General features: G+C 49.7%; 1 protein-coding gene across 3 annotated transcripts in view; it reads right to left on the bottom strand.

Annotated features, from left to right (window-relative positions):
- ARHGAP21 (Rho GTPase activating protein 21) overlaps positions 1–24,468 on the bottom strand; it is a 138,923-nt gene extending 114,455 nt beyond the window's left edge. For 2 of the 3 annotated variants that reach the window (XM_077268388.1, XM_077268386.1), the window contains exon 1: positions 24,197–24,468. In XM_077268388.1, coding sequence (XP_077124503.1) covers positions 24,197–24,277 — 81 coding nt within the window. In that variant the 5' untranslated portion in view covers positions 24,278–24,468. The remainder of the gene's footprint in view (positions 1–24,196) is intronic. The other variant, XM_077268383.1, reaches the window with a different exon arrangement.
- Positions 24,469–26,562: the final 2,094 nt, after the last annotated feature.

Below are 26,562 nucleotides of genomic sequence, written 5' to 3' on the forward strand. Positions count from 1 at the left end.
ATTTGTGAACTGCTGTCAGATTCTCAACGAATGAGCTGCAAGAAAGAAAGACGCTCGGACCCTCCAAGTCCAGCACAATCCCCCAGTGACATCAGGTCTGTGCCAGCGGGTACACTGAGGAGGGTGCAAGGCCAGGAATCAATGGTGTCCGAAGTCCCAGCTTCACCGGCTCAGCGTGACGGCCTCACAGGGCGGAGGAATATGTGACGGTGTCGAGTTGTTTTTTGGCATCACCCAAAAGCGACCTCTGGGCTCATTCACCACCGTGGTGTACAGCTGATGTCACGGCAAAAATCGCTGTGGTGCAAACTATGCAACGGGACCTGGGCCACAACGTGGAGACGGCTTATACGAACCGTGAAGCTCTGGGGTTGGGAAACTTCTGCTCAAGAAAAATAAATAAAATAAAACCGTAATTGCCCCGTGTCCAGACAGGGCAGAGAAGGCTGGCACGGGTGCATGTATGGGTGCGTAAGGCTTCAGACACGGGAAACGTAACCCTCTGCCACATTCTGTAAAGGGGAAGTGACCAACTGGTTTTTGGACTATAAAGCCATACATTATTGGGCTCTTTAATAACGGTGTGATCATGGATATAGTCAACACTGCGTCGTTGGCAGCAACACAGCTACATCACAGCTGAATGCAAATTAACCCACAGTTCGTAATGTACCACGACCGCGGCAAGCAAAAAAGACGGAGCCAGTTGGATTCTTTTGCAACTTACTTCACAGCATAGTACAACTGACGATGCATCATCGGCATGTGTGACCACCGCTCATACTCATTGAAGCTCCATTCACACAGGCAACTGTCTCAGAATCCACACCTGGACCCCTCCGGGCAAACCACCGCACACCTGGACCCCTCCGGGCAAACCACCGCACACCTGGACCCCTCCGGGCAAACCACCGCACACCTGGACCCCTCCGGGCAAACCACCGCACACCTGGACCCCTCCGGGCAAACCACCGCACACCTGGACCCCTCCGGGCAAACCACCGCACACCTGGACCCCTCCGGGCAAACCACCGCACACCTGGACCCCTCCGGGCAAACCACCGCACACCTGGACCCCTCCGGGCAAACCACCGCACACCTGGACCCCTCCGGGCAAACCACCGCACACCTGGACCCCTCCGGGCAAACCACCGCACACCTGGACCCCTCCGGGCAAACCACCGCACACCTGGACCCCTCCGGGCAAACCACCGCACACCTGGACCCCTCCGGGCAAACCACCGCACACCTGGACCCCTCCGGGCAAACCACCGCACACCTGGGCCCCTCCGGGCAAACCACCGCACCTGGGCCCCCCCCTCGGGCAAACCCCGCACCTGGACCCCCTCGGGCAAACCCCGCACCTGGACCCTGCACATCTATCATCAATCCAGTCCTGTAGGTAGGTGCTAATGGACAAACCATGTAACCTATCGAGCACTGGAAACAGCTACTGTAGGATCCAGAATTTGAGGGTCGGCTCACATCCAATAACTAATAACTGGGTCTTTCCTTCGCATCCAGGACTGTCGGCTTGTAAGGTGGCACGGTGTCGGACATGGTCACTTTCTCCGCTATGACAATGGTTATAAGAGACCTGACAGCATCATAAACAGTTCATCCATCCACCACAGGCTAAGGAGAGGAAGTTAATAAGTGACGAAACTAACAAAAGGGCTTATTCTGAGCACTTGGTGGTTTTGTAAAACCAGATGTTTCCTTTCAAGGCTGACCACAATTTACATATTCTGGTTAGACCTTCTGAACAGGAGACTTGGTGAACTGCGAGACGTCCCGAGATCAATGCTCTCGAGTGCACCTCTCTAGCAACGTCTGACAACAAAACACTTCCACCTGCTGTAGGATTCCCTGAGGAATAATAGGGATGGATATAGAAATCCCTTATGGGAAACCCTGGGGGATTGGTTGGGTCCTGGTCATCATTGCTCAGATGTATGGACTCGCTGAAGCACCAGGAGAACCCATCTGCCCAGACGGATGTACCACGAACCAAGCGCAAAACAAGCGTCTACAGGAGACGTGAACTGGACAAGTAGGAAGGACATGGTGGTCCTAGGACTGGGAGGGGGTTAGGCTGGAAACTACGAAAACGTGGCACTAGCACAGAGTAACAACATCTCAACCTATATATAAGAGAACAGGGAAAAAATCTAAATCATTTAGTAAAAGGATTCTTTCAACAAGACAACCAATCTGCAGATGCCCTGTGTTCCCATACCTTAGGCCCCCGCCTGCCATTAAAGGGGATGTCCATTACCGGACTAGGGTCAGAGTGTCGCCCAGCACTTAGCCACTGATTAGCTGCAGCGCTCACCCTCCCATCTGATGTAACCGACGGCTGCAGCCAATCAGCTGTGCACCCATTAAGAATTTGCTGCCGATTTCAGGAATCTCATTCACGTTGCTGGGACATTAAAGTGCTGCGTTTTTCGTGGGGAAAATGCAATGTGTGAACGTATACCCTGACTCTACAATACTTTAGATTTGGTTACCATGCAGAAATTTCTGCGACTGTTCCATTTATCTGAAAGCAACATGCAGAAATCAAGAGTGCGCTGCAGACAATCCCATTCACTTATACAGGAAATTTCTGCAGCAAATCTGCAGTGGGGGAGAAGCCATCATTAGTCTCAGGAGCGGACATATCACTGGTGCAAGGTGTCAATCCGCACAGGGGCTCCACAGGTACGGGGGCCACCGACACACAAAGAGGGGCAACAATCTGTTCTCTTCAGTCTGCTTCTGCCACCGATGAGTCTTGTATCACCAGATATATAAAATACCATAAAAAGTAACACTAACGTTTAAAAAAAACTGAATGCATCCAAAAAAACAAACAAAAATAAAAAAGAATCCACCCGTTTAGGATTGCTACTCTTGCAAAATCTGTCTGTGAATTCCATTTACACGTTTTACTACACACGCCCTGTGCTTTCCGTTAAGGGTTCGCCCGTCAATCACCGGTCTTCTGTACGGCGTAGAGTTAACAAATGTCATTTATAATAACCGGTTGTCAATTTAATTAACAGAAAAGATCAGAACGCGGCACTTGCAATTACAGCTGCAGACGAGTAAATGATGGTTTATTAAGACTGGAGACTCAATAAAAACATTAAAGCCATTGGGAGACAAGTCATGTACGAGCCTGGTGCTGACGGGAGGCGTCCGGCTTTCTTCACAGCTCTGTCTACGCCTTATTGAAGAACACAGGACAGTCCTGAAAATCTGAGGCCCGGACTAAACGGCATTCGTAAAATCAAGGCGGCCATCATCCTGAAATGGCACCACCCCGTCACTTCCACAGATCCAAGACGCAATTCAACGTACAACCTGTAGTCCGGCGGGGCGCTGTAGGACACTAGTAAACAAATACCACCCTAAATAAAAGCAGAGGATGACCACAAAGGTCGCAAACCTAGAAATGCACTGATTTTCAGAACGTATATGACCTTCTATAGGCGCCAAGGTTTGTAGATGACAGCGGCTTAACTGGGTTCTGTGAAAAAAGGGCGACAAAGTTCCTTAAAATGGGTTATTCCTAAATTGTAAGATATCCTCCACATTCAGGATAGGACATAACTTGCAAATCTTCTGTGATTCAACCTGTGGAACTACCAAGCAATCGTGAGAATGGAGCTTCAACTGGCTGGATCGGTGGTAGGGCATCTTCATCCATCAACGGGACTATTGGCAAAACCATGTGCTGTACTCCGCTTTCTCAGGCAGTACCATAGACAATGAATGAATTAAATAAGTAAAGAAAAGCCATCTCCGCTCCATGGTAGAGCCCCATTCTCAGGATCGCTGTGGAGCAAAGCAGTCGGACCCCCAGTGACCAGCAAGTTTTTTTTTTTCTTCTTTTTTTGGGGGGATAACTTATAATTTCAGAAAATCTAACCTGAGAATATAGATTATGACTCTGGGCATGCCTCGTCTGATACAGAAAAAGCAAGCACTCATACAATCACAATATATTATTCACCTTACACAGCGCCATTATATTCCGCAGCGCTTTACAGACATCATCGCTGTCCCCATCGGGGCTCACAATCTAGAATCCCTATCAGTACGTGTTTGGAATGTGGGAGGAAACCGGAGAACCCGGAGGAAACCCACGGGAACACAGAAAGAACATAGAACTCCTTGCAGATGTTGTCCTTGGTGGAATCTGAACCCAGTACCCCAGCGCTGCAAAGCAACCGTGTCAACCACTGAGCCACTATACAGTGCTAACCACTGAGCCACCGTGCTGCCCAGAATCCAATGCTTGCTTGTCTAACCTCCATTCCTGTGATTAGCGCACCTTGAGAGCTCGCTTGCACGGGACAATAATGGCACAACCCCACAACAAACCCCAGCACGGACATAAATTATCTAAGAATTACTAGGTGGGTATGAATAATCGTCCTGTCTGGAAACACTATTGTCCCATTGTCTCTCCGGCATGAGGGGAACATTCCTGCACCCTCGTATCATACCGCATTAATCCTAATTCCATAGACAGATGAGCACACCGAAAATGGCTCATTGAAAAAGGGAGGAAAAAAAAAAAAATCTAAAAAAGTATTCAGGAACAGAATTTTATAGCAAAAGCTGAAAAACCGTGAACAATAGTACGACCAAAAACACAAAACAGAACAAGAAAAGTGATGCAAGGATGGTTATTTCATGGATTTTATTAATTCTAGATCTTCAGGGAAGAACAAACATCATGGAAATCAGTGACACTACTTAGGAGAAAAGGTGGCTGAACCAGACCTTATGGGGGCCTCCAGGCAGAGGATGTCGGGGGGGAGAGAAGGACCAGACATGTTGAATTTCAACACTAATCTTTTTGATCTCCGCGGACGTAAGCCGGCTTCTGAGGTATCCAACAGCAGCTTACTCTGCCCCCATCCTGCACAGAAAACACATGTGCACTCAGTACAAATGAGCATGCATATGCATGGGGAAAAGGGGTCAGGAGATGGACAGATCTAAGCGTATTGGTGCTACACTCCTGTGGTCCGAGAGACAAGGGCGCAAATGCTCGAACTTTGTGTCACTCAAACGGGAGACTCCAGGGTCTCGTTCTCTGGATCGGTGGGGTGAACGAGGCGGGACATCCAGTGATTAATATCTCATCACCGATGCTGTGGAATGGCGACATCCACTTACAGTCACATTTATAATATCTCCACCCTCCTTGTGGTCTCAAACATGAAGATGTTCCCACCAACCTCAGACATGAGAGCTTTTCACTATAGTCCCAAAAGGTTGAAACTACATAAAAGCACGAATTTGGAGCTTTAATACCAGAGGTGAAACAATGCCATAATCCAGTGACATTACAGTGCGGATTCGAAGGGGTTTTCATTGCGCTGCCGGTAGGATTCCATGAATGGACTCGGACGATGGAGTTCGAGATGCAACATTGATTAGGTAGTGACAATGTCAACGCGTTTCAAAGTTATCCAACAGGACAGAACCACAATGAAGATCCATTAACAGACCAACAGTTATATACGCAGATGTTTTCGAAAAGAAGCGCCAAAAGGCATGTGACATGTCAAAGTTCAGCCACAGTCCGTCGATGACGAACAATATATAAAACCATGCAAGATCACACACAAAATCACTTATGAAGTGCAGTCAAATATAAAAAAAAATGTTGAAAACTAGTGATGGAGAACGTGCTCTAGTATGGGGGTATCCGACCACGCTCGAGTGCTAACCAAGTGTCTTCGGCGTGCTCGAATATGTGCGAGTCCCCGCGGCTGCAGGTCTCAAGGCTGTTCGACAGGCGCAACACGTGCAAGGGTTGCCTAGAACAAATTACTACATTTCTGGAAAAGCCATGAAGAATTTAGCAGCTGGTTCCATCGAGTCGATTCCAATCCACTTTGGACAGCGATAGGTTTCTCCCGGCTTCTGCAGCGGGCCATGAACATCGCCCACATGAAGCGCCACCCTCCGCCGCGGAGAATTATTTCACCTGATTACAATTAGACTATTATTTCTGTAAGTGATATGTAGGTCAGTCACAGCTTTAGGGAAACCGGAGTGTAAAAATACAAGGCTACATTACTGACATTTAACCGTCCCCAGAACGTTCTCACAGTTTACCGACCTTATGGTAGAGATTACGATCTACTTCTAAGATGAAGAAGAAACAAAAACAACTAGAATTTTAATGTGGAGGGGGGGGGGGGTCCCAACTTTGCAAGTTATTTAGCCACAGCATAGGTGAAAACTTGCTCATCACTGGGGGTCCGCCAAATGGCAGCTTGACCCTAGGCCCTAAGTTCCTGTTGTCTACAGGTCTTCTGGAAGTAATGTGCGGCCACCATTACACTCTAAAGGGGCTTTTTAAAGCTTTATTCAGAGCTTTCATTTTAAAGCTCCAATCAGTGCGGGGCTCAACAGAAGGACCAGTAGCAAACAATTTTCGGCTATGGAATAGGTAGGGGATAACTTCCCAATAGGCAGTAACTTTTGGTAACATTTGTAAAGAGGTTTGAAACTGTAGGAGGACCACCCCAACACTTACCCCCTGTCCCCCCATATATACATTCGGTCAAGTGGGCATACGTTTTAAATGAGGGGAGGGGAATAAGCCACTAGTAGGCACCTCTTGGTTGTAGCTTACCCCAACAGATATAAACCCAAGTTAAAACCCAACATACTGGATCAACCGCACCTCCAACATCTGGTGGGAAGATCCGCAACCTCCTAATACATCACTGAAATCAGCAGGATTGGTTGAGTTCTTCCCCCTCCACAATTCCCCAAATTTTCTATGAGATCATTGGACAATTTTCCATCTATGGAGACTGTTTTATGGATCCCTAGGATCTCCAGTCACAAAAACTAGAAGTTAGCAGTTGCCGTCACTTTTCACTCTCCTACTTATGAAAACTTTATGCAAGATGTCTGTCTCGAAGAATCTAAGACTCTAAAATTCATGATATTCCGGAATGCAAGATTAGGGAACACTGGGAATAAGACAAAACCATACAGAATTCAGTAACCAGTGAGTGATATGGAGGTACCACTCATCACTTATTTCATAGATCAGATTTATCTTGGGCATAGCAGAAGAGTTGCATGTGAGCAGTGATGGTCCTGCCCCATGACATCAGATGGCTAATAAATATAACTGAAGAGTGATAGTGACTCACCTGCAGACCAAACGTGTGCCAAGGATCAGTGCGAACAAGCATTGCCAAAGGCCAGGTCCATATGTGGTCTATGGCCAGGCGGCACCGGGCAGAGCCAGCGTGTCCGCACTGTGACACCGACAGTATGACTGACTGTTCTCTGCATCTGACTAATGAGTAATGATCTTCCCACGCAGGTACAGAAACTTTACACAAGTGTTAAAATCTAAAGCCGATAATTGCCAAAAATTAAACCACTCCCTTTTTATTTACTGGCTCCTATTTTTTGCTTCCCCCCCCCCCCTGTAACTGCTACATACATTATATTTAATGCTTGTGCAAGACTCATTACAGATCTGCATAAACAGAAACCTGCCCAGAACCAGAGACTCCACCTGTAAGGACAGAGCACACCTAGAAGATGACTAAAGGAGCACCGAGATCACCAAGTATGGTCATGAAGATGGATGAAAGCAGGAATCTCACCCGACTGACTGACACATGGAGCGATTCCCAAAACTTCATCAGTTCCCCGTACAGAGGTGGACACCAAGCTTACAGACCTTGAGAGACACATCCAGCTCAGAGGGTCACATCCAGCTCTCACCACCTCACAGCAATGGCAACGAAAGCCCCCATTAAAGGTTCAATGATAACCAAAGCTTTTGAGATGTCCTCCTCATACCAGTTTACTTGACCTGGAGCCAGTGCACCAAGCTGGCAGACAGCTGCAAGCCTCAATTCATGGGACCACGAAGAGCCACATGGGGCTCCCGAGCTACAGGTTGGGGACCCCTGCGGTACAGGATACATAAATATCCCCCCGTACTCACAGCACATGGGCAGACGAGAGAAGATGGACATCACCATGAGGTTCCATACTTAGTAGTCCTCCTCTAGGGCAGAGGCCAGCTGTGAAGAACCGCTCGTATCTCGTCCACCTTCACGTAACCATGGTCATCCAACATCCAAGGGATATAACATTTCAGGGGTTTCAGAAGCTTGATCTCTGGGTTACTTTAATTGGGGGAACCTCAACAGAGCATAGGGAATATAAAAAAAAAAAGGAAATTGATGTCCCTTCCCTCAATATACAGCAATATAAAAAGGTCACTGAGGAGCTCATGGATACAGGGGGCAGAAAGTCCGCAGCCGATCGGTCTAGAAGGAGTTCATGGAAAACCTGCTATAACTGATGATAAGGGAAAGTCTACTCAAGAAGGATCAGCACAGATTGTACCTGCTTGATGCCACCATGGGTGTAACATTATATTCTATGAAGTGGATTGGGGGTTTGATGACCTACCTATTGAGGGAATCTGCCTGCCCAAAAGGACTGTTCAGACCAAGCACCAAAGCTCTTTGCCGTTCAATGATTGACAGCTGACTTTATACAAGTCAGAGGGAGCAGATAAAGGTGGAAGTCTTGTAGGTAGAAGTTCACTAAACTGACCGACCACTCCAAGGGTGCATCCAGCGCCTGTGCTTGGTTTGCACAGTCGTTTTGTGCTGACAGACTGACTAACAAAGACCATCAATGTGTGGATGGTGATCATCTGACCAGCTGGATGAACCACCAACAAAACAATGGGAAGCGACACCTTCAGCAAGGAGGATGGAAGGATAGGCCTACAAACTTCCATAGAGTATGAGAATATCAGCGCTGCCATGCCGACAGCCCCACAATAACGCAGAGTGCGACGTAGATCTACACCTGCTCCTGGAAAGCAAGTTTCTGCTCGGACTTCAAGAAAACTCCAACAGGAAACACGCTCCAAGATGGCCACTTCCGTCATATTCTAGCGACCGCTCCGCTAAATAGGGGTAGACCCTCAGTCATTGGCAGGGAGATTCTGATATTCACAGCTCTCATGAAGCAGTTTCCTATTCATGTCATCTGTAAGGAAGCAGGTGAGGCCATGCATCAAGACGCGGCACAATTCAAGGAAGCTTCTACTTGGTGAGGTAAGAAGAGCGCGGCCCTGAAGAACAATGTTTACAACAATCATGGACGGAGAAATATAAAGACCAAGCACCGGAGCAAACCCCTCAGGATATATTACCACAGTGTATAGAATACCACAGCCTACGTCGTTCGTTAAAGTGCCAGGGTCACCAATACCAAATGCAATGTACTCAAACGGATCACCGCATTTACCCATGGGAAAGATAAATGTATGATTGCTGATATTCCTAGTGTGCTCTATAGGAGAGGTAGTGAGCATGAGCGACCACCACTACTATAGACAATGAAAGGAGAGGCAGTGAGCATGTGTGTCCACCACTACTATAGACAATGAAGGGAGAGGCAGTGAGCATGTGCGTCCACCACTACTATAGACAGTGAATGGAGAGGTAGTGAGCATGAGTGACCACTAATATAGACAGTGAATGGAGAGGTAGTGAGCATGAGTGACCACTAATATAGACAGTGAATGGAGAGGTAGTGAGCATGAGTGACCACCACTACTAGAGACAATGAAAGGAGAGGCAGTGAGCATGTGTGTCCACCACTACTATAGACAATGAAGGGAGAGGCAGTGAGCATGTGCGTCCACCACTACTATAGACAGTGAATGGAGAGATAGTGAGCATGAGTGACCACTAATATAGACAGTGAATGGAGAGGTAGTGAGCATGAGTGACCACCACTACTAGAGACAATGAAGGGAGCAGTAATGAGAATGTGAGACCACCACTACTATAGACAGTGAATGGAGAGGTAGTGAGCATGTGAGACCACCACTACCATAGACAGTGAATGGAGAGGTAGTGAGCATGTGCGGCCACCACTACCATAGACAGTGAATGGAGAGGTAGTGAGCATGTGCGACCACCACTACCATAGACAGTGAATGGAGAGGTAGTGAGCATGTGCGACCACCACTACCATAGACAGTGAATGGAGAGGTAGTGAGCATGTGCGGCCACCACTACCATAGACAGTGAATGGAGAGGTAGTGAGCATGTGCGGCCACCACTACCATAGACAGTGAATGGAGAGGTAGTGAGCATGTGCGACCACCACTACCATAGACAGTGAATGGAGAGGTAGTGAGCATGTGCGGCCACCACTACCATAGACAGTGAATGGAGAGGTAGTGAGCATGTGCGGCCACCACTACCATAGACAGTGAATGGAGAGGTAGTGAGCATGTGCGGCCACCACTACCATAGACAGTGAATGGAGAGGTAATGAGCATGTGTGACCACCACTACTATAGACAATGAATGGAGAGGTAGTGAGCATGAGCGACCACCACTACAATAGGCCCACATTGCTCCACTGACATAGTACGCTTTGGAATCCATAGTCCCGTGATAATTCCCCAATTGATCCAATCCATCATGGAGTCCATCAGTGGATCAGAGCAGCGTCCCTCCGCAGAATACAGGGGTGACTTATAGCGGCCTTCACCCTCCATAGAACGCTGCAGAGAACAGATCTCTTCTTATTCTACATATTAAAAATTGCCATTTTCCTAATCCTCCTCCATTTATAACCATAGAGTCATATTACAGAAATCTGTTTTTCTGCCTAGCGTGAACGTTCTGAATCGGACGTTTTCTTTTGTTCCTGCGCCTGAGGCACAGCCCCCCCCCTCTTTCCTTTATGTAAATGTAGTACTTATTATCCAAGTGGGCGTAGTCATCTCTCTAATGGCCAGAGAAGGGACTAACTGGATTTAGAGGCAGGAAATCAGGAATGGAGAGAGGCAAGAACAAAACGAAAGCCTGCCGGATTCCGCAGCATTTACACCAGGTACGAAAAAGACAACAAAAATAAAACCCTCTAATACAGAGGTAAATAGTTAATTATGGCAGAATAAGTTGGGGAAGTGCATAATGCTAGTGGGAAAGACCACCGTGTATTATAAAGACCCTCGTGTATTACACAGACCAGCTCCGCTCCCATCACAATCTGTGTGTATGGGAACAGCGGCCTCTCCAGAAAATGCAAGGAGTCAATATGGAAAATACAAAGGACGCCCGGGGAAGAGACGCCACCAGATTGTTGAAAGTTTTGTCTTCACTTTCATAAAACTTTTTCCCCTTAATAAACAACTTTCCACTTCTGAGCTTTTTTTTTTTTTTGCAGGGATCCTGTGCACTCGCCAGACCTGGAATGTCCTCCATACTTGGTTACCAGAAGGCCGCAGAGCAAACACTGCAGATAAACAGTGAGCGCATTTGTCTAAACATTCCCAGCAGGTAGCCCCCAGAACAATGGGGTGTGAGTGTATGAGGAGCCCGCTCTGTCTAGATCACAGGCAGACGGCAGCTCAGCCATTGTTTGCTCAGACGCCTTCTCCTGCTCTTCACAATATGTCTCTCTGGTCACCAAGCAAACTCCATACAGCTACAGCTGACCAAGGAAAGCAAAATGTGCACCTCCGGCACGGATGCCTCACCGCCACAACCTAACCACTACTAGAACAAGACTGTCCATAAAATAAAATTTAAAAAAAAGATACAATCCTACACAAAACTCCAATGGGTTACATTAAAGATGGCCTATGTGGTCTCCTGACACATCCTTCTGTTTTACTATAACAATTGCAATCCCCATGAAATAATTCTGGAACATGTTAAATTAAAACTGCAGCACTGATTCCTCTACAAATCCTTCTGGAAATGTATCAATGAATGAACAATTGAGCGCCATTTTATTTTTCTCTGGGGTGTATAACTACATAATGAAATAGTCAAAATGAAGAAATACAACAATTAACAAAAAAACAAAAAATGCTTCTGGTCATTTGTTAAATTGTTGGCAGAATGACCACTTGAGCAGCCACCAGTAATCGGACAGGGGGGGTCTAGAATCTCCTTTCCATTTTAACGGATGAGTCTGTCGTGCATGAACGCGGCCTCTCTATTAAAATTCTATCTGATTGATATAGATGGCTGAGTGCTGTAGACTAAGAGTGAAGGTAGGGTGCACACGCCACCAAATGGGGGACAAAGACCCTCGTTTTGGACCGCTATCCGGAAATAAATCAGGGTGGAAAAAAAAAAAAAAAAACAATACAATTACAAGGTAATTAGAATATAAAACAATAAAAAAGCACCTGTATTACGCCCACTTGAAGCCGAAAAATTCGGAGTGTCCTCATTCGCAATAGACAGTACCTGCACTTGGGCTTTGTAGAAGGACGCCTACCTGCCCCATCTCCGTTGTGAGCCCTCAGCTGGTCAGTAGTCTCTTTATAGGCAGTTTTGTGGGAGGAAGGGTCTCCAGTTTAGGAGATCACAAATCTGTGCATCAGATTCCAATGTAAATGAGGTTGGACAGTTTCACTTCTCATTGTCAGCAATGTCAATAATTAAAGTTTTACACTTGAGTTCTGACTATCTGCTGGGCTGGGCTCCCCCCAGCCACCCCTCCAAACCAGATAAGTGTCCAGCTCACTTACACACTGATTACAATTCAATAGCTCTGGTTGTGCAGGCAGGGCAGAGTGGAATGGAGTGCAGATCTGTGGATCTCTGCTCGAAACCAGCCAACAGATCAATGATGTGCAGAGCACACATGAAGGCAGATTGTTCTGCATGGCAGAAGATAAAGGTGCAGCGGCAGACTAGAGTACGGCACCAGTGTATTCCAAATGTAGAATAGACTCCGGTATCCATGTTGGAGGCACAGACGAGCTACGCTGGAAGCAGCCGAGAGGCCGCCATCACTGCGCGTGTGCGGCCAAAAGCATAAGAACGACGGGACGAGTCCAATGGCAACTGGAGGTTAATTAGAGCTTGGAGATGCAGCCCTAGGGGCGATACGTGCAAGACGGAGGCAGATTTAAGGAGTTATACTGGCACAAATTAGACATACATACACAGGCACGCATATTTAAGAGCACATTGTGATTTAAGGAATAATCCTTAAGAGGCATTTACAATACAAGATGATCTTGAATGAGCGTTAAAAAATGTATAAACAGGCTGCCCATCACCCGAAGAACAAGCAAAAAGCATTTTCAGCAGTGTGTTGTCCTGTGTAATCAGGACCTGTACTGCCGAGAACTACAGCAACCTATGTGCACTGAGCAAAAAAGCATTGTTTGCTTTGCCTGTGCGAACAGGCATTCAAACTACGGCCGATTGGCAAGTTTACCGATTGCCAGTCGTACTGTGTCACTGCGTAAATGGACCCCTAAAAGGGGTTGTCCGGTCTTAAGTGTGCAGTGGTGCGAGTCCTCATTTCGCACGCTCTGCACACTGAGAATTCTCAGAGGCGAGAGACGGCAAGTTGGTGATTTGCATACATGCGGTCACGTGCCGACTAGACGGGGATGACCTCACTTAAGCGAGGCCGGACACAGTCTAGTAGGAATGTGACCGGAAGAATATAAGTCGCGTACTTGTCCGCAGAGCGCACAGAGTGACTGCAGACTTATCACACAACCCTTTAAGGCCTCCTTCAGACGTTCGTTTCTCACATACGTGTTCTATCCGTGGTTTTCATACAGAATACATAGCATTACAACCTATGGGGCTGTTCACGTGCCCATGTTTTGCGTCTGCAAAAAAATAAATCACAGAAACAGGTCTGGTCCAAAAAACAGTCACTAAACCCCCCACCCAAGTATATGGGTCCTTGAAATCACAGACAGCAGATGGATCAGTGTACAGTCCGCCATTAACAATGAATGTATAGGAGAAACCTTGTAACTTTATTGCTTTATACAAGAAAGTCACTAACGGAAAAAACTGACCAGACACCGATGAAAATCAGAATTTTTTTCCGTACCAGAAAAATCACTGTCTGAATGAGGCCTTAAAAAGGGGTACTCACATCTCCAAGATCCTATTCCAATATGTAGCAGATCTAATTTTAGCAAATTCCTCCAAGTAGAAATGTAGTATAGTTCTTCTGATTTGCTATGTCTCTTTTCTCATGTGCGGGCAATGCAGGACCTTAGGTATCCCATGGTTATGACCACTAGCAACTACCTATTAGTAGTCGTAATCATGGATACCCAAGGTCCTGCAATTTCCGCACATGAGAAAAGAGATATAGTGAATCAGAAGAACAATACTACATTTGTAATTGGAGGTATTTGCTAATATTATTATACCTACTACATATTGGGATAGGATCTTGGAGATGTGAATACCCTTTCAAGCTACAAAACATTTCGGATCTGACGGTTACGTGAGAGCTGTCACCGACGTGTTTTTCCATTAAACATTTCCAATAACTAAACAGGCAGCAAAGCAACAAAGGACAAGATGACAGAAGTACTGAATCACCACCGACCTCTGGACTGGCAGGACGCAGCCCCAGGAACCGCAGGCAAAAGGCCAGAAAGCCGGGCACGAGCCGTAAGGAGGGAAAAATCATCCAAGACATTAGAGTAGACAATGGTTTTATTGGCCTCAGTCACGGAGCCTGAAGAGCGAGAGGGGCAGCGGAGCAGTAACCCCGCACAGTAACCCCGCACAGTAACCCCGCACAGTGCCAGATTCTCCCGAGTCCTCGTGTTTCCAATGGGGAGCGCGGCCATCGGATTATATCCAATGAGATCAAAGTGAAGTTTCAATATGCACAATATCTTGTTGGGCCAATATGGGCAAAGAGACGCTGCAATCCCCCAAATGATGCAGCCGGCGACGAGAGATGCGGCACGAGACCGGTCGCTCTGGCAGGTGTCAGCAACTCTGCGGGGACATCTTAGGACGTCGCACAGTGGAAAGCCCTGTGACATCGCATTTCCCTGCGAGGATCACCAATTTCTGCAGAAGACAGCGGTTCCAGATCCAGAGACTAAAAGAAAACCCACCAGCATCACTGATGGTAAGGGGCTGCCATTCAGGACTCCAGGAAAGCAGAGTGACATCCCCCAGAAGAGCAGTGATTGCAAAAAATGATAATGTAATAACGGCCATATTCATTTCGGGAGGAGGAAGCAGGACAGGCGTGTGGATCAGTGACTACAACTCCCAGCATCAGCCTGTGTAATGGGATCGATGCAGGAATGGGGGTTTCCTTCCCCAGAAATCAGCAGGACGGCGTTTCAGGAACGGCTGCAGATTCCAGTAGCTGCAGATCTGCAGGGAATCACGGCCATGATATAACCTCCGCCCTCCTCACCTCGCCCTGACACTTCCAGCACCGGTGATCACCACTGGATACGGCGGCACACCCTGTACGGGTCAGAAAAATAATAAGCAGCCGTCTGCGGGCAGAGTAGTGAGAGCGCAACACCCCTCATACAGTGAGGGGCAAAAAATCAGAGGAAGGGGGGCTCTAACTGGTTCGTCAACCATTACCAACCGCATCATAAAACGGAGACACTGCGACAAATCAGGTCTAGAAACCGCACCAAATAAATGGAGCCCAGCTGCAATACCACACCCAGCCTATATACACAGGTGTGGCGCTGTTTTTGAAAGCTGTTTATTCTTAACCCAGGGCAGACGCTGTATTGCTCCAGTCAGACCTGTAGAGAAGTAATGGCAGGAGATGCAGCCGTGCAACGGCAACAGCAGCGGGCAGCCGCGCAACAGCAGCGGGCAGCCGCGCAACAGCAGCGGGCAGCCGCGCAACAGCAGCGGGCAGCCGCGCAACAGCAGCGGGCAGCCGCACGACAGCAGCGGGCAGCCGCACGACAGCAGCGGGCAGCCGCACGACAGCAGCGGGCAGCCGCACGACAGCAGCGGGCAGCCGTACAACAGCAGCGGGCAGCCATACAACAGCAGCGGGCAGCCATACAACAGCAGCGGGCAGCCATACAACAGCAGCGGGCAGCCATACAACAGCAGCGGGCAGCCATACAACAGCAGCGGGCAGCCATACAACAGCAGCGGGCAGCCATACAACAGCAGCGGGCAGCCATACAACAGCAGCGGGCAGCCGCGCAACAGCAGCGGGCAGCCGCACAAAAGCAGCGGGCAGCCGCACAACAGCAGCGGGCAGCCGCACAACAGCAGCGGGCAGCCGCACAACAGCAGCGGGCAGCCGCACAACAGCAGCGGGCAGCCATACAACAGCAGCGGGCAGCCATACAACAGCAGCGGGCAGCCATACAACAGCAGCGGGCAGCCATACAACAGCAGCGGGCAGCCATACAACAGCAGCGGGCAGCCATACAACAGCAGCGGGCAGCCATACAACAGCAGCGGGCAGCCATACAACAGCAGCGGGCAGCCATACAACAGCAGCGGGCAGCCATACAACAGCAGCGGGCAGCCATACAACAGCAGCGGGCAGCCGCCCCTGCAAAACTCCCGCTCGCCATCATACACCTCTGGGTAACTGGATGGCACACGCTGGCGAATTATGGGCCCTGCAAATCCACAGCCAGGTTACTGGTAGGTTTCTACATAGATTGTTATGGTAATGTCACAGACCACCGCAGTGTACCCTGATGAGACCCCCACTAATCAGCAGTGCAACAGATTTACCTTAACAATCATCGGCCCATATACAGTATGTCTCAGGTGTACGGGGGCTTCTACTGCAGACGCCCCCCTCCAATTAAGGCCCTGTTCACACGTCCTTGTTGTACAAGTGACAGCCACTTCTCATGGACACAGCGCACCCCCAATATAATCTACAGTGCTGTTCGCATTACCATTTTTCTGAGGTTTTTTTTTTTTCCAAGCAGCACAGATGACAGGGGCCAATGCGTGAAAAACAGGTACAGAAAACGGATTTAACAGCGCAAAGTATAAGAGAAGCTTTGTGATTTATTTAGCCATCTATGAAAAAAAAGCTCATAGCACATCGACGGCACACTGATGGTAAATACTGACCAAACACGGACGGCACACTGATGGTAAATACTGACCAAACACGGACGGCACACTGATGGTAAATACTGACCAAACACGGACGGCACACTGACGGTAAATACTGACCAAACACGGACGGCACACTGACGGTAAATACTGACCAAACACGGACGGCACACTGATGGTAAATACTGACCAAACACAGACGGCACACTGATGGTAAATACTGACCAAACACGGACGGCACACTGATGGTAAATACTGACCAAACACGGACGGCACACTGATGGTAAATACTGACCAAACACAGACGGCACACTGACAGTAAATACGGACACAGACCAAACACTGATGGGAGAAACGGATATATGGATGACAAACTAATCCAAAGCACTGTTTACACTAGTACCTTTTTTCCCACTTACGCCTTTACACACGGAAGTGTGACTGACGCCTTATGCAGCAATAATTGGACTTACAAGAGAACCCGATGCCAGTCACCGGGTAATTTATAGCAAACTAGGAAAACGGACCAAACCAAAAATTGTCCATGGTGCACACAACTTCCTGCTCTGGATTTGGCAGAGCTCCGAGTGTTACTAAGAATGTGAGCCGAGGCCCGCCCACCCGCCACAGAGGCCCGCCCGCCCGCCACAGAGGCCCGCCCACCCGCCACAGAGGCCCGCCCACCCGCCACAGAGGCCCGCCCACCCGCCACAGAGGCCCGCCCACCCGCCACAGAGGCCCGCCCACCCGCCACAGAGGCCCGCCCACCCGCCACAGAGGCCCGCCACAGAGGCCCACCCGCCACAGAGGCCCGCCCGCCGGTTTATTCACACCTGGACAATATGATGTTGTGTGAGGTTTATATACTTGGCACCAAAACCCTCATCTGATATTAGTCAATTAAAAAAGGGTCGTCCAGAATTATTTTTATTTTGGACATGCCTCTTATTTCTCCTCACAGGCCACTTCTGTAGCCCAGTGTAAGAGCGCACCCACCATAGGACATCCAAGAAACGTGAGTATCTGGGGTATGGTCCTTATATAGACCCCCATATTGTAACATACATGAAGCGTGGAGAGGGTTCTCTGATTGTTCTGTCCTAGACTACATGTCCAATTATGTACATTTCCCAAAGACGTGGCGATACTTTCCTCATTTCACTTTGTGAAAAATTTAAAATAAAACGACAAGTAAAATGAGTGATATTTTATTTGGAAACTAGTTGTTAGTGGCAGTCAGACGGCCATATAAATTGTAACAGCGCACGGAGTGGTCGGTGGCTCTACCAACCAGCGAATGACAACTGTATAGAAATACAAGAAGCAATAGGCCAGTCCGTGCATTGCGGTCCGATTTAGACAGCCTTCTGACTGCGCCCTTCTCACAACACACTTTCATATAGGAACACAGGGGCCCGTGTGTATCATCGAACTTCTCTCCAACTGGTGCTGGAATGTGTCTCACTAAACGTGGACATACATATATATAGCCAACAGAAACTATCAATTTTATTTTCCCCCAAAGATACAGACTATCGCCTATCTAGAAAAAAGGGGAAACATGCTGATCGCTAAGGTCCGGAATTCTGGAACCATTAGTGATTGAGATCGGAATTATGGAACCGCGATGGGCGCAGCAGCCTGCCCTGTATGAGTTGGAGGTGCATGTACTCCACATCTGCAACATTCACTCAATGGGACTAACAGAAAAGGCCTGGTACGGGCCTCAATGAAGTGGGGTTCCCCTATTCTACAGGCATTTCGGAAAAAACCCTAAAAGCGATCATCTCTGTTTAGCCTTATCCAAATATATCTGCCATGAATAGGACAGCTTGGTTCTTATGGAGATATTATTCTTGCCGACAATAGTCTTCAAATAAACACCTAAAATACCAGACACGGCCTACACACAAGAGTGGCGCTCTTTCTGGAGGTAAGAGAAACAGTTTTTTAATCTCAAACAAACCTCTACATACAGTCCACCAGAAATCAGATCTCCAGAGGCCAGCGACGACAGCATGGCCACTTCTGACATATGGAGATCTCGGCGGCTCTCACTTTAGTATGATCTTATATGTCGGCGTTCCTCATAGCTTCCTACTTGAGGTGTTAAATATCCCAAAATGACACACCCTGCCCCGATGCTGGAAAAAATGAAGGAAAAATTAAAAAAATATATATATCACAGGCTATATTCTATATTTATAGGCTATATTCTATATTTATATAGGGATTTTTCCTTTGCGGGGTTCAGCCCGAGCTGCAGGAAGGAAAGTCGTGCACTTGCTGAATTTCTTAATGAAAGAAAGGTTTATCCGTAAACCATCGTTAATGTTACAGAAGGGAGTTCACCAGAAATGCGAGGCGGATTATTATGTCAAGCGTAAAGCATTTAACCTGCTTCATTCCCATCGCTGCCGCTGCCGCCGCCCGGGGCCGTGATGATCACAAATGATATGCGGCAGAGGAGAGTGATAAGCAGGGGATAGGGGCCCAGGGAGTGACAGCAGCGCTGCGGGCAGTCCTCGCCTGCTGTACGATGCGCAGCTGCCTCCGCGGATGGAAGGTGTGTAAGTTCACGGGTGCCTCCACCAGACAAGTCAGCACAAATCGCTCCCGACAGCCGTCAGCGCACATCCCTGTAGCACAGGAAGGGGGCACATACTTCTACAGCAGAAGTCCACCTAATATGGAAAAGCATATGGGAGGGATTGGGCATGTTGAATTTCCACAGGCCCTATCCTTTGTTATCATGTGGTGGGACTTATTTTCTAAGTGTCCCTTCTCTGCCCTTTGAGAAAACATGGGAACTAGACCGAAATGATTGTGCTGGTGTATGGGGTGCTGAAAGGAGTAACCGCCAGCCGAACCCAGAATGGGGGCAAACCGATATCAGCTGATCCATTGCGTGTGTATGGAGGGGTCAGGAAGAATAGCGGTCAGTCAATCTGAGCTAGTACATGTATGGAGAAGGGGGAACATAGTATAGACATCAGCTGAACAGCACGGGAATGTGAACTGGGATGGGGCGGTTACAAGGAATAGCTGTCAGTCCAAACAGGCGTGCAATATAATATAAATCTACCATATAATTGTCTAAGGGTCACTTCCGTCTTTATGTCCTTCTGTCTGTCACATATATTCATTGGTCGCGGCCTCTGTCTGTCATGGAATCCAAGTCGCTGATTGCTCGCGGCAAAACGCCCACGACCAATCAGCGACGCGCACAGTCCGGAAGGAAATGGCCGCTCCGCACTCAGTGCCCGGCGCCCGCATACTCCCCTCCGGTCACCGCTCACACAGGGTTAATGCCGGCAGTAACGGACCGCGTTATGCTGCGGGTAACACTCCGTAACCGCTGCTATTAACCCTGTGTGTCCCCAATTTTTTACTATTGATGCTGCCTATGTGGGCTGCGCTATACACTACACATACATATTCTAGAATACCCGATGCGTTAGAATCGGGCCACCATCTAGTGTGTATGTATATATATATATATACACACTAGATGGTGGCCCGATTCTAACGCATCGGGTATTCTAGAATATGCATGTCCCCGTAGTATATGGACAATGATGATTCCAGAAGTCGCGGCAGACTGTGCCCGTCGCTGATTGGTCAAGGCAACCTTTATGACATCGTCGCCATGGCAACCATTATGACATCTACGTCAATACTGTGCCCGTCGCTGATTGGTCGAGGCCGAGGCGGCCTCGACCAATCAGAGACGCAGGATTTCCAGGACAGACAGAAAAACCCTTAGACAATTGTGTGTGTGTGTATATATATATATATATATATATATATATATATATATATATATATATATATATATATATATATATATATATATATATATATATATATATATATATATATATATATATATATATATATATATATATACACACACATCAGGAAGAAGAGCTGAACTGAGCGTGCATGTGTACTGGGGGTCAGAAGGAATAGCTATCCAACAAACCAAGTGTGTGCGATGTATGGAGGGGTCAGGGGGAATAGCCGACAGTCAATCCGAGTGCACATATGCGAAGTGTCATCCGTAGCATGCGCACACGTATACTGGGTGTCCAGGAGGAATAGCTGGCAGCCAAACCAGCACTTACCCGACAGTTATAGGAAACGCACAGCCCCCTCTACAATTTACCTAGAGGACAGGTCACCAAACCAGGCGAGTTGCACTGCCATTTCTGTAGGTTGTGCAGCAATGAGCGCCCAGCACCTCGCCGCCGCCAGCCTCCGGTGTGACACATGGGGACGGTGCCCAGCACCACAACGTCGCCTCCGGTGTGACACATGGGGACAGTGCCCAGCACCACACCACCCTCCGGTGTGACACATGATGACTGTGCCCAGCACCACACTGCGGCCTCCGGTGTGACATGGGGACGGTGCCCAGCACCACACCACCGCCTCCGGTGTGACACATGGGGACGGTGCACCACACCACTCTCCGGTGTGACACATGGGTATGGTGCACAGCACCATGCCGCCGCCTCCGGTGTGACACATGGGGACAGTGCCCAGCACCACGCCGCCGCCTCCGGTGTGACAAATGGGGACTGTGCCCAGCACCACACCACCCTCCGGTGTGACAAATGGGGACGGTGCCCAGCACTACGCCGCCGCCTCCGGTGTGACAAATGGGGACGGTGCCCAGCACCACACCACCCTCCGGTGTGACACATGGGGACGGTGCCCAGCACCACGCCGCCGCCTCCGGTGTGACAAATGGGGACGGTGCCCAGCACCACGCCGCCAGCCTCCGGTGTGACACATGGGGACAGTGCCCAGCACCACGCCGCCAGCCTCCGGTGTGACACATGGGGACAGTGCCCAGCACCACGCCGCCGCCTCCGGTGTGACAAATGGGGACGGTGCCCAGCACCACACCGCCAGCCTCCGGTGTGACACATGGGGACAGTGCCCAGCACCACGCCGCCAGCCTCCGGTGTGACACATGGGGACAGTGCCCAGCACCACGCCGCCGCCTCCGGTGTGACACATGGGGACGGTGCCCAGCACCACGCCGCCGCCTCCGGTGTGACACATGGGGACGGTGCCCAGCACCACGCCGCCGCCTCCGGTGTGACACATGGGGACGGTGCCCAGCACCACGCCGCCCTCCGGTGTGACACATGGGGATGGTGCCCAGCACCACGCCGCCAGCCTCCGGTGTGACACATGGGGACAGTGCCAAGCACCACGCCGCCAGCCTCCGGTGTGACACATGGGGACAGTGCCCAGCACCACGCCGCCAGCCTCCGGTGTGACACATGGGGACAGTGCCCAGCACCACGCCGCCGCCTCCGGTGTGACACATGGGGACGGTGCCCAGCACCACGCCGCCGCCTCCGGTGTGACACATGGGGACGGTGCCCAGCACCACGCCGCCGCCTCCGGTGTGACACATGGGGACGGTGCCCAGCACCACGCCGCCGCCTCCGGTGTGACACATGGGGACGGTGCCCAGCACCACGCCGCCGCCTCCGGTGTGACACATGGGGACGGTGCCCAGCACCACGCCGCCGCCTCCGGTGTGACACATGGGGACAGTGCCCAGCACCACGCCGCTGCCTCCGGTGTGACACATGGGGACAGTGCCCAGCACCACGCCACCGCCTCCGGTGTGACACATGGGGACGGTGCCCAGCACCACGCCGCCGCCTCCGGTGTGACACATGGGGACGGTGCCCAGCACCACGCCGCCGCCTCCGGTGTGACACATGGGGACAGTGCCCAGCACCACGCCGCCGCCTCTGGTGTGACACATGGGGACAGTGCCCAGCACCACGCCGCCGCCTCCGGTGTGACACATGGGGACGGTGCCCAGCACCACGCCGCCGCCTCCGGTGTGACACATGGGGACAGTGCCCAGCACCACACCGCCGCCTCTGGTGTGACACATGGGGACGGTGCCCAGGACCACACCGCCAGCCTCCGGCGTGACACATGGGGACAGTGCCCAGCACCACACCGCCAGCCTCTGGCGTGACATATGGGGACGGTGCCCAGCACCACGCCGCCACCTCCGGTGTGACACATGGGGACGGTGCCCAGGACTTTCCTCTCTTCTGTACACTCTGCCCAGCTCCCAGCAGCTGAACGTCACAAGACGGCACAGAAACAAGCTCAGAGGCTGCGCCGACACAATAACATATGGCGAGAGCTCAGGATCCCGTGTAAACGCTCGGCAGCAGCTGGCAACATCCAGACACCAAGTAACAACCTGTCTCCACAAGATCTCACACATCCACGGCCCCCAGGGGCGATGATTACAGGGAGGAGAACCCCAAGGAAGACGCTCCATGGTAACAAAGTAACCACAAGGCAGGAAACCAGAAAGCCACCACCGCACAGTGACAAAACCCTGCCAAGAGGTTCTGCAGCAGCCATCCATACACCATGTGTGCAGATTACAACCTTTATAAAGGATTCTCCGATAATACAACTTACATGAGACCATCAGCAGAGCCACATATACAGTGCAGCGATAAAAGAGATGTGACCCCCCCAATAATCAGCTGCAGGAGGATACACAATAGAAAGACCCTCATCCAACCAGCAAATAAATCCACCCACAAAGAGCGCCACTCTTCCACACAGGTGCGACGTCTGGTATTGCATCTCAGCCCCAAAAAGGCGACTATGGAAAAGCTGCAATACCAGACACGCCCTGTGCACTAGAGAGGCGCTGTTTATGGGGGATAAAGACCCTCTTTGTAATAGTGCACATCCCCCTCCAATGACAACGGTCAGCGTATTTCCCAGCGTTCACCAGAACACCAGCGCAGAGCTCACCGGGTCAGCACTGGTTCCAGTCCCATACCCGGGCAGGGTCACACAGATCTCCTGATGGATCCATATTGTCTGCAGCTGGAGAATAAGCACCGGCCTACACATCCGGGTCAGGCTGTGTTCACACATTGCGGTGGTGACCCCACAAAACCGCACAATAGCCGATCACAGCCTGAACCAATTCCCATCAGGCTGCCCCATATATCTAATGTTAGGACCGAGCACTGCCCCCTCTCCAAGAGGTTCTGCAGCAGTCAGGATCACACACTTGTCTGAGTGCACCAGCTACTAGCAGGAATAAAAAGAGAATTAAAGGGGCGGAGCAGAGTCCTGCAGAGGGGGGGCAGTGCGGGGTATTCTGGCCACACTGGGGATGATCCCTGCGGGACACCATAGGGGGGACTGGTGGAGAACTACATCTCCCAGCATGCAGCGCTACAGGTGGCCTGTGCAGCGGCACTACAGCCTCTCACCTCCTCAGCGCCCGGGCTAATGAGCGCCTGCTGCCGCTCCTCGCCGTCTCCCTCAGGTGGAGCAGTCCGGAGGCTCGCCATGATTCCCCGTGCGAATTACAAAGGAGAAGCGAAGGAGTCCACATTGGAGGGAAGGAGGGAGCGCGGTGACATGGAGCAAAGCGGAGCGGTCACCGGGACACAGGCGGCCGCGGCAGGTCGTGCGTCCGGCGGAGCGGAGAGGACATCGTGTCACCCGCTCCCCGTGTACAGAGTGTGTGTGAGCGAGAGGCGCCCAGAGCGGCGGGGGTGGGCGGGGTCTGCACCACTCCGACCAATCAGGAGGCGACGTCGGTGTCATCTGCCCCGCCTACTCCATTAACCTGTTCGGAGACGTAAGTTTTCGTTTAAAAGTAAATGTGTCTGTAGTCGGCGCTAGCAGTGAAGAGGTTAAGGAAAAGGGGGCGGTGTAAGTGACGTCACACACCTGAACGCTTAAAAACTGGGTCGGGGGCTGTTGAGAGGGCAGTAATAGAAGGAGCTGAGGACGGCAGTGGGCTGAGCCCGGGTCACCGCCGGGCAGGTGGCTGCACACTTGGAGTTCAGCGAGGCCGGTGCTTTCTCTCCTTCCCAGAGACACGACTCTTATTTCTTGGGGAAAGATTTTAATTAACAGGAAAATAAAAAAAATTGCATTTTTTTATTTTTTTACATTATTTAGTGAAAATGACTGTGATCTGATGCTCCAGGTCTCTGTGATAATCGGCTTTTTTGCATTAAAAGGAACTAAAGTGTTTCCATTTTCACGCCCCTCCTTCACACAGCCATAACTTTATTTTCCCGTCAGTATGGCCATGTGAGGGCTTGTTTTTTGCGGGATGAGTTGTACTTTTGAACGACACCATTGGTTTTACCATGTCGTGTATTAGAAAACGGGAAAAAATTCTAAGTACGGTGAAATGACAGAAACTATCCCAATCGTTTTGTTTTTTTTGTCTTTTTTCTTTACCTTGTTCAGTAAATGCTAAAACTGACCTGCGATTATGATTCTCCAGGTCATTACGAGTTCATAGACCACAAACATGTCTAGGTTGTTTGAAAAAACATCCAAAGTTTGTAAAAAATTTAAAAAATGGCGCCATTTTCCGATCCCCGTAGCGTCTCCATTTTTCGGGATGTTGGGTGCTGACGTTTTTAATGATACTATTTTGGGATAGATCTGATCTTTAGATCCCCCCTATTGCAATGTTGCAGCGACCAATAAAGCGTAATTCTGGTGTTTAGTTTTTTTCTCATTACGCCGTTTACCCATCAGATTAATTTATTTTATATATTGTTAGATCGGGCGATTCTGAACACGGGAATACCAAATATGTGTATTTTTTAATTTTTTTCTAATGGTTTTATTTTGAATGGGGCAAAAGGTTTTTTTTAAGTTTTTATAATTTTATTTTTTTTAATATTTTTAAAAAATAAATTTTTATTTACTTTTGACTTGCTTCGATAGCCTCCATGGGTGACTATAAGCTGTGATCATCCGATCGCCTGTGCTACAGAAATGCTCTTCTGCTATGAGCACCGGCCACCGGGGGGCGCCCAGAGCAGTTCAGAAATAACAACCACAGGGGTCTCCTGCAGACACCGGGTTGTCATGCCAACCCATCGCCGACCCGCAGTCATGTGACACGGGCACCGATGGGCGGAGCCAAGTCGCGCATCCTATTTGTGCCAGTTAAATGTCGCTGTCGCAGATTAACAGCTGTGTTTAACTGGTTAACAGCCACGGGTGGATCGCGATTCCACGCACTGCTGTTAGGTGCACATGACAGCTGATCAGATCCGCTATCATGTGCCGGAAAAGGTGCAGGCTGAGCGCCGGAGCCTGCACCAAAGACGAGGAGGCGACCTATGACGGACAAAGCACTTCATAGGTCGTTAAGGGGTTAAAATAAAATTAGATGATATTTACAAATATACATTAAAGGCAATTTGTCAGCAGGTTTTTGCTATGTAATCTGAGAGTAGCATAATGTAGGGACAGAGACCCCGATTCCAGCTATGTGTCACTTACTGGGCTGTTTTGCTGTTTCTGTAAAATCACTGTTTTATAAACAGGAGATTATCACTACAGGACAAGGTGTCTGGTGCCTCCTGGTCCATCCACACCTCCACCTCTGATTGGCAGCTTTCTGCCTATGCACAGTGTATACAGGAAGCTGCCAGTCAGGGGTGTGGATGTGGCTACACAGGGCTCTGCATTCACAGCTCTGCTTTATAATGAATGCCATTCTATCGCACCTCCTGCAGACAGTGACAGATCGCTGGAATCAGGTTCTCTGTCCCTACATCATGATGCTGTCAGATTATATAGCAAAAACCTGGCAATA

Source organism: Ranitomeya variabilis, chromosome 6 (genome assembly GCF_051348905.1).
Source record: "Ranitomeya variabilis isolate aRanVar5 chromosome 6, aRanVar5.hap1, whole genome shotgun sequence".
NCBI lineage: Eukaryota > Metazoa > Chordata > Amphibia > Anura > Dendrobatidae > Ranitomeya > Ranitomeya variabilis.